Genomic DNA, 13,057 nt, shown 5'->3' on the forward strand with positions numbered 1-13,057 from the left:
CCACTTTTATCCTTTTGTAGCCACTTTAATCACTTTGCACCATTTCCCCATCCATTTTTTCCCCTTTATGTCTTTCTTGAGCCATTTTGGCCACTTTCTAAACACTTGTCTCCCCTTTTAAGCCTTTTTTCAACTTATTTGACCCATTTCTGCCTCTTCAATCACATTTTAGCCAATTTTTAACACTTTTTTTTTAACCATTTCCTACCCCTTTTTTGACCCCTTTTCACCTTTCTTGACACATACTTTTTAACCATTTTTGCCACTTTTAATTGTTACAATTTTCCCACCCATTCATTCATTTTCCCCCTTTGCCTCTCTTAAACCATTCTGACCTCTTTTATACAATTTTTGCCACATTTGAACGGCCTTTCACAATTTTCCATCCAATTTTTTGGATACTTTCATATTACTGGACACATTTTTTGCCTCTTTGAAACAATTTTAGCCACAATTAAACCTCTTTTTCATAATTTTACCAACCATATTTGCCAATTTTTGCCTCTAGACCCACTTTTGCCTCTTTTATCCCATTTAAGAAACTTTTTAATGATTTTACACAACTTTCCCATTTTTTGCCTCTTTTTGCCTTTTGTCACCCATTTTTTTCACTTCATCCAATTTTAGCCATTTTTGAACCACTTTCGATCCTTACCAACCCATTTTGCCCCTTTAATTGCATTTAAGCCATTTTCAAACATTTTTTTTTTACCATTTCCTACCAATTTTTGACACTTTACATCTCTCTTGACACAATTTTGCCTCCTTAAAACCATTATTGCCACTTTTTAACCACTTTCACCAATTCTCCCACCCATTTTTTGCCTTTCATCACCCATTTTTTTCCACTTTCATTCAATTTTAGCCACTTTTTAACCACTTGCCATCCTTACCAACCCACTTTGCCCCTTTAACCGCATTTTAGCCATTTTTTTAACTTTTTTTTTTAACAATTTCCTACCAATTTTTGACCTTTAACACCTTTCTTGACAAATTTTTGCCTCTTTTAAACCATTTTGCCATTTTTAACCACTTTCCCCAATTTTCCCACCCATTTTTTTGCCTTCCATCACCCATTTTATTCCACTTTTATCCAATTTTAGCCACTTTTGATCCATACCAACCCATTGGCCCTTTTGCCTTTTCTGAACATATTTTGTGGCTCCATGAAACACTCTTTGCCCTTTTTAACTGCTTACCACTGTTCTCCCGACCATTTTTATGCCTCTTTTTGAACCTTTCTTGACCTATTCTTTCCTCTTTTAACCAATTTTTGTCCTTTTCATCCCCAATTAGCTCTCCCCTTTATCCCCCTCGCAGACAGCCTTGTCTGTGTATGAGTGCTGCTCTACCTACTGCAAAAAAACAGTGCACACTTTTTATTAATCTTAAATTGTGGATTTTATAGGGATTAAAAGATTCCAAAACCATCTGCAAATGCAGCTTACTTGGATGGTCATTAATTGACAACGAAGTCCATGTGTGAGTAACGCTTCTAAGGAGAATTCAACTCTTATTTGAGGTCAGAAAACCTGGAATTCCCCTCTAAATCTGGAAAAGTCACATCCCTGCTATAAAAAGCAATTTAAAAGTAACACACATTATGTGTTCTCGAAGTACCCGGCCTCTGTCGCAAAATAGTAGGAAGGAGAACCAATTATAATTCTCAAACTGTTAGCATAGATAGCTTCAAACCCTTTGTTTTCAACTAGAGAGCCAGGACTCAGAAGTGGGTCACTAGGCCATTTTTAATGGGTCTCAGATGTACGCCTGTAAAAAACAGCAACTAAATCTATGATGTGCTTTAATTTTAAAAGAATATGTCTTCATCTTCTTGTTTTATTACATCTCTTGTTTAATCTCAAGTCCAAAATTCCCCATTTTCTTTAAAAAACATTTTGTTGATTGAAAAATGTAAGAAATTTTGTTCAAAGTTTATGATTAGAAAGATTGTAGTGGTCCTGAGACTGTAGAAACTACAGGTTTAGACCAATGGTATGGCCCTAGAACCCATCCACATAATGACAACAACCGTAACTTCATCCATCTCTGCTGCCTGCTTCTTATTTGAATTGAGGAGTCTTAAATAAAAGCTGAACATCATAAGGTGTATTTGCCAAACAGTGCACCAATATTTTTTTATGCTGATTAATTTCACATGATGGAGAAAATGTTTAAATGTAGAAAAACTTTCCTGCATCACGCTGCAGATGCTCCTAAAATGCTCTGTGTGTAGCTTGTGTCCACTCAGGTCAGAAGCTAGAAGGCATCACCACTTTAAAAACAGTTTTTGACCCCTAATGAGTGAAATTCATCAATGAAATGACAACAATGGCTCAATGATTAGTAAATGCACGTGATCAAGTGGGGTTTTATTGAAAAGGCTCCTCCGTTCATAAAGGGTTGGCGGTCCATCGCTGCACAGCAGGGGCGGATTCTTATACTGTCTCCTGAAAAAGTTGGAACGGCCTTAAACACTCCGACCACATTCTTCCTCTCTCATCATCAGCTCACTGAGCTTTGGGACCAAGAGAGATTGTTTAACAGATGCTGGCAGAGCTTTAATAGGTCTTGAGATTGAATATTACCTTCTACATAGAATAATATAGCTGGATGCCATTCCCAACTCTTTCACTGAATTCCTACCCTAGCCACTGTCCAATCTAAATCAAGGCAAAAGACCAAAAACAGAAAAAGAAAATGTGACCCACGGACTTCATCTTTTCTAACCATGATTACTGCTTCACAGTTCAGGTCTCAGATAATCCAGATCTATTCTTTTTGTGTCCCTGGTGTTATAAATCAAGTTGACACACGATGAAAAAGTTCCTCTGTGTTAACCTTCTTTGATTCTGGAGGGATCTTGTGATAAAATCTGAAAATGACAGTGTGCCTGCAGCTGCTGCTGCTGATGATTATACTGCTGAGATCATGGCTGTGCCCTCTCTGAGGACTGAAGCTGCACGCATGTTTCATGACCACAGGGCGCTGCATGTTATTACTGTAATGACTAATTTATGTTTAGGAGCTGCAGATGTTCACCACAAGCTCCATGCCGCAGAACTTTCCCAGCTTTTAATTTTTATCCAGTAAAATACTGACTCGTCGATCGAGCTTACATCCTGAGCACAATCAGACAAATTGAACTTCTGATGGACAGCCGTGTCTGCAGACGGAGCGTTACACAGATGAATGAGGGTTATTGGAAACAGTGCAGACATGAGTTGTTACCTCCAGGAGAGCTGCTTTTGACTGAATGCCTTCTGGTTGCACTCAGAGAAAGAGCTGATGCAGCACTCGTCTACATTATATTGATTAAGCATCATAGATATCCATCGATCTGTTGTGAACTGACAACAAGTACAGGGCGGCCGACAAAAGCACCCAAGCTCTTCAGGGGGAAATATACAGCAAAGACACCAGAATAACTCAGATCATTAGTATGGAACACTGTGGTTTTTCTATACTTGAGCCATAAATATGCACATCTAGAGGTCTGCAGTATGAATAGGTAGAGAATTGACACCACAGAGAGGTCATGGTTCAATATATATCTAAAACTGATTCCTTATTTCAGTTCTCCAGCTATTACAATATCAAATACAGAGCTACAGTTTAGCTCCAGAGTTGAATTGTGCATCCCATGTGCAGATAACCTTGCTAAGCAGATGGACTGACAAGATTCCATGTCTGCAATCAGGCGGATCCATCTTGCAGAGTTTCAAGCTGAAAAGCTTGGTCCTGGTCAGAGAATGACCGGACCAATCAGCATCATTTAAAAAGGAAGAGGCGGTAGCTACAGGCCTGGTTTGGCTTTTAAGTGACTGTGAGCTCGTTGATATAAACATGGATGCAGCTACAGCAGCAGTTTAAGAAGAACTGGACCACATTTCTTTATTAACAGAAGAGAAAAGAACCAAATTGAAATCACTTCTTGATAGGAAATGTGTTTTCATTCTTTTCCTGACAGGCTTCTGCAAAATTTAAATTTCAAAGTGGCTCCACTGATAGTGAAGCATCATGTAATGATGACATTCAAGCCTGCGTTACGTAGCTGACCCCTAGGTGGTGGCGCATGACGAAACCATCTTATGTTTGTTGCTCTGAAGGGCACATAATGAATGTGACAGATGGAGCTCTAGAATAGGGTCGGTTTTATAAAACTAGACCATGTTTCCTTGTAAAACAAAGAATAAAAACATCATGTTGGGAAAGATGTTTTTGCTCTTCTGCTGACCTGCTTCAGCATGAGTATGTGAGAGTTATGGGGACAGGGTTAGCTGTTGTCTAAATAGCTGTGCACAATGCCTGCTAATGGAGTGACAAGCTCTGATGTAGCCACAGCGGCAGTTTTATCAAAACTGGACAACAAGTCTCTCTTAAAACAATGGCAGGGAGCAACACTGGAAGCTTTCTGTGACTGAAAAGATGTTTTCACTTTTCTCCCGGACTGCTTCGGCATGGGTTTGCGATCATTTTGGGGGGTGGGGGTGGGGTTCCGGGGCATCCAGGGGCTGCTGCCGCGGTAGCCATTAGCTTGGATTGGATGTAGGTGTAGGAAAGCAGCAGTTTAATTAAAACTGGACCACACTTCTTTTGAAAACAAGAGCAAAGAGGCATACCGAAAGCTTGTCTTGGCAGGGAAGATGTTCTTGAACGTCCCCAGACCGGCCTTGGCAACAGTTTTATTCACAGCGAAACTATGCCAATAACAATCTACAGCAGCGATAGCCTGTCAGCACAGGCGAAGCACATGTGCACAACATAATATGTCGCTCGGATTGGTCCATCATGAATGTGACAGACAGGACGTTCCTCCAATCACCTTTGGAGACTTTTTAAAAAAGTCCTGCCCTTTCCAAACGCTTTCTAGGGGATCTTTCCCACATGGATGTGAAATATATTCATGCAATAGATCTATGAAAAAGGTTTTCCATCTGGTTTGCTGTTTTCTGCCGACAATGCTTTATGTTATAAACTTTTAGGCACAATTACACACTCTGACAGAACACACAATTCAGTCAGGCATTTCAACAGATATTCTGGATAGCTGCAGTCAGCCATACACTAGGTTTTGGTCTAGATTTTTGTAAAGGCTCTGTCCTTTGCAAACACCGTCTCGAGGTGTTGCTCAGAAGGCTTTGAGATACATACTATGTCACCGCTGTGTAAAACTGTCTATCTGGCATCAATGTACAGAGGACAGAAGTCCCATGTCCATTATACAGATGCACAATATTACTGGGACCATCAGATCAGTGGTTCTCAACTGGTGGGTCAGGACCCAAAAGTGGGTCATGAAGCCCTATTCAGTAGGTCCCAAATGTGTGTCTGAGGAGAAAACTGCACCAAATTGTCTACATGACTCTTTTAAAATCTGCATGTTTTGTCCTTTTTCATTGTTTTGTTGCATCTTTTGTGCAGTATAAGGACCAAGCTCTACCATTTTTTACTAAAAACATCTGACTGATGAAAAAACCCTCTAAACTTTGAGTTGCAATTCTCCTTGAAGAGTTGATGATGGGTCCTGTGACTCAACCAGTCGAGAACCACTGATATAGATGATGTAAATATTGGCAGAAATGTTACTTTTTAAAGTGAAATATCTGTACTGGCAGATATGAAAATTCCTATAGAAATTTACAGCAGATATATCAGCCAGAAATGTACAGTTGGACCATCAGGTATAGGTGGTTGTCTCCACACACTCAAGGAGGCCTGAACATTTGACCAAAGCCCCGAAGATGAAACAACTACCAGACTGTCGACTTTCCCTCTCTGCTCTTCTTGACTAAACATTTCTTTATGCAGAAGACATCTAGTGGAAAAGTGTGCATGCATGGCATCAGCTAAAATTAGTGTGGAAATATCGGCATATCAGATATCAGTAAAAATCCCACATCGTGCATCTTTTGCACATTCACCTCACCACATTCATCCCTTCCTGACCCAATCCACCCTCTTCTCTTCTCTGTAATGTAATTAAAAGTCTAAAATAAATACTGTAAATAAAAACAAGGAGAATTTTTTTTTATTCCCTCTTATATTTTCTCTAAAGGCTAAAAAGAACCATTGCTACTTAATTTTTTGTCATGCATTAAAATTGTTCTTTATTTATATTAAAAATTCATGATTTGTTGTGTTAATCTTAACATTGTTTTACTATGTTTTATTGCCTTTTTATGTCTCCTGTGTTAGTTAATTCATAATTTTATCGCAGTATTGATCTATATGCCTCAAGGTATAGAGACGGTGGAGCTTACATTACAGTGCTGTTGGAGAAATACAAGGACTACTTCTATTGTGACATCCTGATTTGTAATCAAACACTCTTCAAACTGCAATGAACTTCACCTGAAAGGTGCTACATTAGTTTTACTGATACTAGGGTTGTAATAATAACAATAACAAAAAAAAGACTCCCATATAAATCGATATTGATAGCCGTTTTGACACCTCAGCAACAAAATAGAATCTTTTAGCCTCCGGATAATGGGTGATTTCTTGTTTTAAATCACCATACCATGCAGGAAAACTTCTGCAGAGTAGACCGTGTTTAGACTGCAAGAAAACGCTGCTCCCTGAATTTTGTTTCCTGCAGATATTGGTTAAAATATGACTGAAGAAGGTCTGTAAAGCTTGGGGAATTTGATGCTGCTCATTTTAAAACAACAGAGATAATTAACAAAAAAACTAAATGTTTACAAAAAAAGAGCAGAAACTCTGTAGGATAAAAATACGGTTTTAGAAACTGAGTCTGGTGGCTTTAGAGAGATGACTGATGATTTTCTATTCTTTTGTAATTCTTCCAGATTAGAAATCACTGGCTGTCAGCAGCAAAAACAACAACTTTTATTGGATGAGCTTACAGCTTTGCAAAAGTGTCCAAATTCCCAAAGTTTTTGTGCCTAATTATAACTACAAAATATGTAAAAATAGAGCTGTGGTTTAAAAATAACAGGACTGTCTTTTAAGTGGAAGAAGCAAACGTATTTTGTCACACAGCATCACTACAAGGAGAGCTGTTTCACCTTGTTCTGTGAGGAAAGGATGACAAGGCACAAAAAAAGTCATCAAGAGCCGAAGGCAATCTACTTCAAGCATCCCACAGAGACCTTGTTTAAGTTTAGCACTGATACTCCGCTGCACAGCTACGATCTCTGCATACATGAACTTCTATTTCATCTTTTTTTTTGCACAAATATCCCCCCGTATATCCAGCCATGAAGGTGATTTCACAGATTAAAAACACAACAATGAAACAAAAGCAACACACAATGCAAAAAGCAAACTCTGGATATTAAAAAGTGCTAAAAGATGTTTCTTACCTCGTCATCCCCTCTGCTAAAAGCCAAACAGTCCACATCACATCGAGTCTGTTCCTCGGTCTGACTTTAGACACTCCCATCACTGCTCTCCTGAAGCTGCTCCTTGTGATATTTCTGCTCTTAGCCCTAATAGCCTGTTAGCTTTGGGCTGGAGTGAGTGCAGTATGCTTCACATGCAGCTCACAGGACTGATATGAGAGATGGAGGGCGAACGAGGAGGGAGGGACGGTGACGGAGACGAGAGAAAGATCGCGTCACACCGCTCAACAAAAAGTGGATCACCTCTTTCTTCTTAATTTAGCCATGGTGTGTGAGCATCACATGCCTGCTGCGTAAGGCGGGTCTCCAAGCTCTCTCTCTCTCACACACAATCAAGGACAAATGCCAGTGTCCTGCTATAACTCTCCTCCCTCTCTCTCTCTCTCTCTCCTGCCCTCACCATCCATCTTCCCCCTCCCCTCTATCAGCCCGTGTCCATGCTGCAGTCTTTAACACCTTTCATCAATAAAGCACAAACAGCTGATTTTAAATCCTTTAAGCAGAGTTGTGGATGTTTCTGAAGAGACACAAGACGTTTGAATTTTTAATGAATGTTCACAATGATGTAAAAGGAAACCTCTGAGTAACGGACGTTTTTGAGCACAGTGCCTTAAAAATTCATCAACTGCAAAATGAAAATGTTTCAGAGATGTTATAAAGTTTTAATGACTTCTAGTGGCTCTATTTTAAAGGTGAAATGAAAGTTTGGTCTTCTCCCGAGAGGGGATGGAAATAGAGCCAGACCAAAATATAATAACTGAGAGCAAAGTGGATTTTTAGGGGAAATATTCACAGAATTTTTTATTCACCCTGGGAATCTGCATGGATATGAACATGCACAGAAGAGTTTTATCACTGGTATTGATTGCCAAACAGTGTGAGTGTAGACTAATGCATGCTCAGCTGTGATACAGACAACACTGAGAGAATTTCCTTTGACTTGGTGGAGCAACAAACAGCTCAACTACTACACAAAGTGAGGAATAATCTGCTACTGGAAAATATTCAGAAAATGTTTTATGAAATCGAGGGGGTTATAATTTAAGGGGTGATTCAAATCTAAAGGTTCGAAGTGTTTGCACAGCAACGAAAAGTTTCTGTATCGCTATTTGTGGAGTTAAACTGGGGAATAGACGAAGTGCAGAGATAAAACAAATTTCGAGCAAAGTTCTGTTTAAAAAGAGGCATAAAGAAATGATTCTCCTGAGGCACAGTACTGCACTGAAGTTTGAGAATTTGAGTCTGAAGTAAGGCGTGTAATGGCGAGTACGCCCACCTGAGAGTCCCATCGGGCGGGAAGGAGGATTGACACAACGCATTGTACATTACCAAGGGCGTGGGAAAATATTCTGATGAAAACAAAACAGAAACCACAGCTTTAGGGCAGAGTTATGGGTAGATGTGGTGCTTAAACATAGCCTAGGGTACTGTTAGGGCGGGTAGGAGGGCTGCCACAACCCCCCTGGTTGTCGTGTGTGTGTTCTAAACGCCTGAAAACTGTTGGTGGTTGCTGGGCGTATTACCAGGGGTGCAAAGGCCCAGACAAAAGAAATGCCATTAAGCTTGACCTTGGCTGCTGAGCGACACACGTACATGTCAAATGTGTCGACACCAACTCTGGCCGCCCTCCCTCCTCTCTTCAGCCCGGGGTTGTAGAATACCAGGACCTGTGAAGAACCATTAGCGCTCTACATGCCTGAAACTTCTGCACAGTACAGTACGTTGATGAATAATTAGCACAAGGTGCTTGCTTGTTTATTCGATGAAAATTTTGCAGGTTCAGGTGCATATATTTGTAAAGGAGGTATATGAATGTAAAAGCAGTTATTGTATATTTTCTGTATGAGTGATACGTTGTATATTCACAGTACATGTTTAAAATTATTGGTCAATTTGCGACAGAGTTATGATTTCAGTTATGAAGTATAGGAAAATTTAATGGAGTAGGATTAGATAAGTTTATACTTCTTCCTACTCCTTTATCGCTCATGTAAACTGAGATGCTTAAGAAATTGCAGATGCAAGTCACTGTGTTGTTTTTGAATTTTTTTATGTTCACTTATTTGTATTTTTAACTGTTTTTAAGTTGTCATTTACATGATTGAAATAAAGATATCAATCAATCAATTCTGAACTATGAAGTCACAAGAACTATATTTGATATATTATTAGGGATGTACAATATTATTGGAATGATATGATATTTTTTGCTGATATATTACAGTAGGCTTTACATATCTGCAGTTTGTAAATATTGGTAAAACATACAACTGTATCATCAGGTAAAGGTGGTTACCTGAGGAGCCACAAACTCAAAGTGTTCTTGACAGTGAAAAAGAAAGGTGTGTACATATCTGTATCTGCCAGAATGAGTTTGGCAATATCGGCATAAATACAATCTCAAACATCCCTTGTCACTGCTGTCTCACAATTAAAATATGTAGCAACAATGGCTCATCGGTATCAGTGCAGTGGTTGGGGATCATAACAATGGTAGAATTTCATTGACAACTGCTGACATATTTTCACAAAAAATTTAAAGGACAAATACAATGTTTTGTGTGTGTGTGTGTTTTTTTTTTAGCAAAATAAAGATGCATATTTTTGTACAGTCTTATTAGTTTGTGCATATAGATCGGGGTAGGAAATTTGCACCTGATACTGGCGGGTATTATTTTTGCAGTGTTGGGTAAATCTGCCCACCATACCCCCCGTTGAGGCAGGTAAAAGGAAGTAACCCAACAGAGTCATTTTGTGACAGTAAACTGCTTAAATTGAGTCCAGCTTTTCTGATGTTCCTTCTGACTTAATGAGCAGAGCCAAGCAGACCTAACCTTGCAAAGCAGATGTTTTCGCCTGTTTCTGTGTTTCTTACTGGCAAATCCATCTTGCAAATCTCCCATCTGATCTGTTTGGGCCCAGTGAAAGTGAAAGGACCAATCAGCGGCGAGGGGCAGTACTTTGAGTGCAGCAGAGTCGTGATGTATACGAGCAGAAGACATTAGTGTGGGTGCTGCCAAAGCGCCAGTTTTATCAGAACTTGACGACACTCCTTCATTAAAAGAAGAACAAAGAACAGCAGTGAGTTGTTTTCTTTTCAAAAACGACAAAAGTCGTGTACTGACATGTCTACAGTCGCCATGGTTCACATTATGCAGTTCTCTGGAGTCTGGAGTGGCCGACCTCCGCAATGGCTACGTCACGTGTTTTGTTGCTCTGATTGGCCCGTAAAGATGTGACAGACAGAACGTTCATCCAATCACCCTCTGAGTTTTTTTCAAAGCCTCTGCCCTCTCCCAAACGCCTAGTATTGAAGGTTTTCCAAATGGATGTGTGAAACAAATCCATCTGGTGTGTCAGGTTAAAAGAAATGTAGACTAGTTCTGATTAAACTGATGCTTTCTTACTGCTACATCTGAGCTCATAGCTACTGTGGCAGCAGTCATTGGATACACCAGCAACCCCACCTGTGACAATCATAAACTCATGCCAAAGCAGACTGAGAGAAGAGTGAAAACATCTTCTTTGCCATGAAAAACTCTCAGTGTGGCTCTCTGCCCTTGTTTTATTAAAGAAATGTGGTCAAAACAAAACCGCCACCGTGGCTACATCTGAGCTAATCCCTCCACTTGCAGCCACTGAGCCACAAAATTACTCACAACAACTAACCTTTGCCCCCATGACTCTCACAAACTCATGCCGAAGCATTTTGGCAGAAGAGCAAAAAAACATCTTTCCCATCATGATAAGCTTTAATCTTTACAAAATATAGTTGGTTTAGTTCTGGTAAAACTGCTGCTGTACTTTAGCTAAACACGAGCCAACCACAGCACTAGTGGTAGCCCTTGCAAATGGCTTTCAGTACAACTGATGCACACCTGTAGCTACCGCCTCATTCTCCTTAAACACTGCTTAGTGGTCCAACTGTTTATGGTGTGGCATAAACGTTGTAGATGGGAGCTTTTTGAGATGGATTTGTCTGATGACGGAGAAGGAGTCTGGCAGGAGTCTGCTCTGCAAGGTTCCTTACAAAAATGTGCAGATGCTGATCGGTTTGTTGATCAGTTGAGGTATCCCTGGTTCTTACTTTAACTGACCTTTACCAAGCTTAATGCTCCAACCTGACATGTTTGGAGATTATATAAAGAAATCTTAAAAACCTAAAACTAAATTCCAGCCCTATGTCCCACACAGGAAGTTTCAAGCTCCTCAACTTTTTGAAGCAAACTTACTCTGCTGCTTTGCAACTTTTTAAACAACTTTAAAGCAAACAAAACCCTTCAGAACAACATGGATCCCCTCTGTTTACAATGATCTGCATGTTACAAATGTACATCTGCAGGAAAATCTGCACCTGCGCACATAATTTAAGGTTTTTAGCATAATAATTATCAACAAATTAAATTCAATGATTCAGAAACCTTGGTCTCCTCATGACAATCATGTTTAAATACATTTTAGTCATAAAGAAAGCTTTTTCTTGTTTCTGGAGTTTGCTAGGAGACTGATCTGATACCAGGAGCAGAGAAAAAACTCAGTGGTTCTTTCTAAATGATTCTCAGCCTAAAAACACCCACACACGCATTTCTGTAAACACTCCTACGACCATGTCAGGACATTTCAAACATGTGTAAGTGATACGTTTGTAAGTGAGACTGCTCTGGGATGAGACTGAAGCCGGCTCTTACCTCTGTTTATGGAATCAAAGCAGACGACACAGACACGAGCCTCCTTCTCCAGGTACTTCAGCTTACACTTCCTGCTGCAGCACACGGCACAGTAAACCTGCCATGGAGGAGAGACGGCGACATAAGGCTACTGAGAATGCAAATGAACCCTAATGCAGAAAGTAAACAAACAACAGTTAAAGGTATATGTGAGCATGTTTGTCTGAGAAGGCTGAGCAGTCGTGCTGGGAACAATAACATGTTCAAACAGTCCTCTCTAATGCTGGTTTAATCACTGGCCTTTAAGGGACTTAGCTCCATCTTTAGGACGCACGGCTGAGCCGGGATCTATAGAGGAGCTGGAAAAAGAAGTGCTGACTCATGATCTAGCTCTCCGTGAATCCAGCGGGCTATTTTTGGTGCTGGGACGTAATCAGTATTATTTAACTATTCATGAAGCACGCAGACACAATGGGAACCTTCACTTTCATCTGACTGAACATGTGATAGTAGTTTAGGAAAGAAGTCAAACTCAGTCTTTTCAGTCTATTGCATTATTAAAAAGCCCGTAACTGGAGGTTATGTAATAAGATGGTTTATCTAGGATGTTTGATAAGACTAGTCAAATCACATTTACTGACAAATTTAAGTCATTAATCCAGAAGATTTGAATTGTTCCTAAAACAATAGTTCTGCTCTTGTCAGACTCACAGAGTAAGCTTCAGTCAGTATTAGAAGCTTTACGGATCACAGGGAATTAATACTAAAGGGATGTTGCATGGCTGCTCACTGGCTGTCAAATGCTGAAAACTGCTTTTTCATTGTCCTGTAACTCATGCTGTGAGACTGAACTGGAACAAGAAAAGGATAAAGAATAGACCCTCACTGTATGAATGGAGTTATTCTGTAGGAAACGGCACTTCTGTAACTGCTGGTCAGACCTTTATATGCAGTCTCAAGCAGGTTTGAGGCTCACGTTTAAGTAAAGATAAAAACTGTTATTGTCAGTCACAGGTAAGCAGG

General features: G+C 39.8%; 1 protein-coding gene across 5 annotated transcripts in view; it reads right to left on the bottom strand.

Annotated features, from left to right (window-relative positions):
• Positions 1 to 13,057, bottom strand: part of zfyve16 (zinc finger, FYVE domain containing 16) — a 52,218-nt gene that overhangs the window by 22,146 nt on the left and 17,015 nt on the right. For all 5 annotated transcript variants that reach the window (XR_005993206.1, XR_005993204.1, XR_005993205.1 and 2 more), the window contains exon 4: positions 12,056 to 12,152. Coding sequence is in view for 2 of the 5 variants with exons in the window: in XM_041810964.1 (XP_041666898.1) it covers positions 12,056 to 12,152 (97 nt within the window). In the remaining 3 variants the exon portion in view is untranslated. The remainder of the gene's footprint in view (positions 1 to 12,055; positions 12,153 to 13,057) is intronic.

This window comes from Cheilinus undulatus, linkage group 17 (assembly GCF_018320785.1).
Source record: "Cheilinus undulatus linkage group 17, ASM1832078v1, whole genome shotgun sequence".
Lineage (NCBI taxonomy): Eukaryota > Metazoa > Chordata > Actinopteri > Labriformes > Labridae > Cheilinus > Cheilinus undulatus.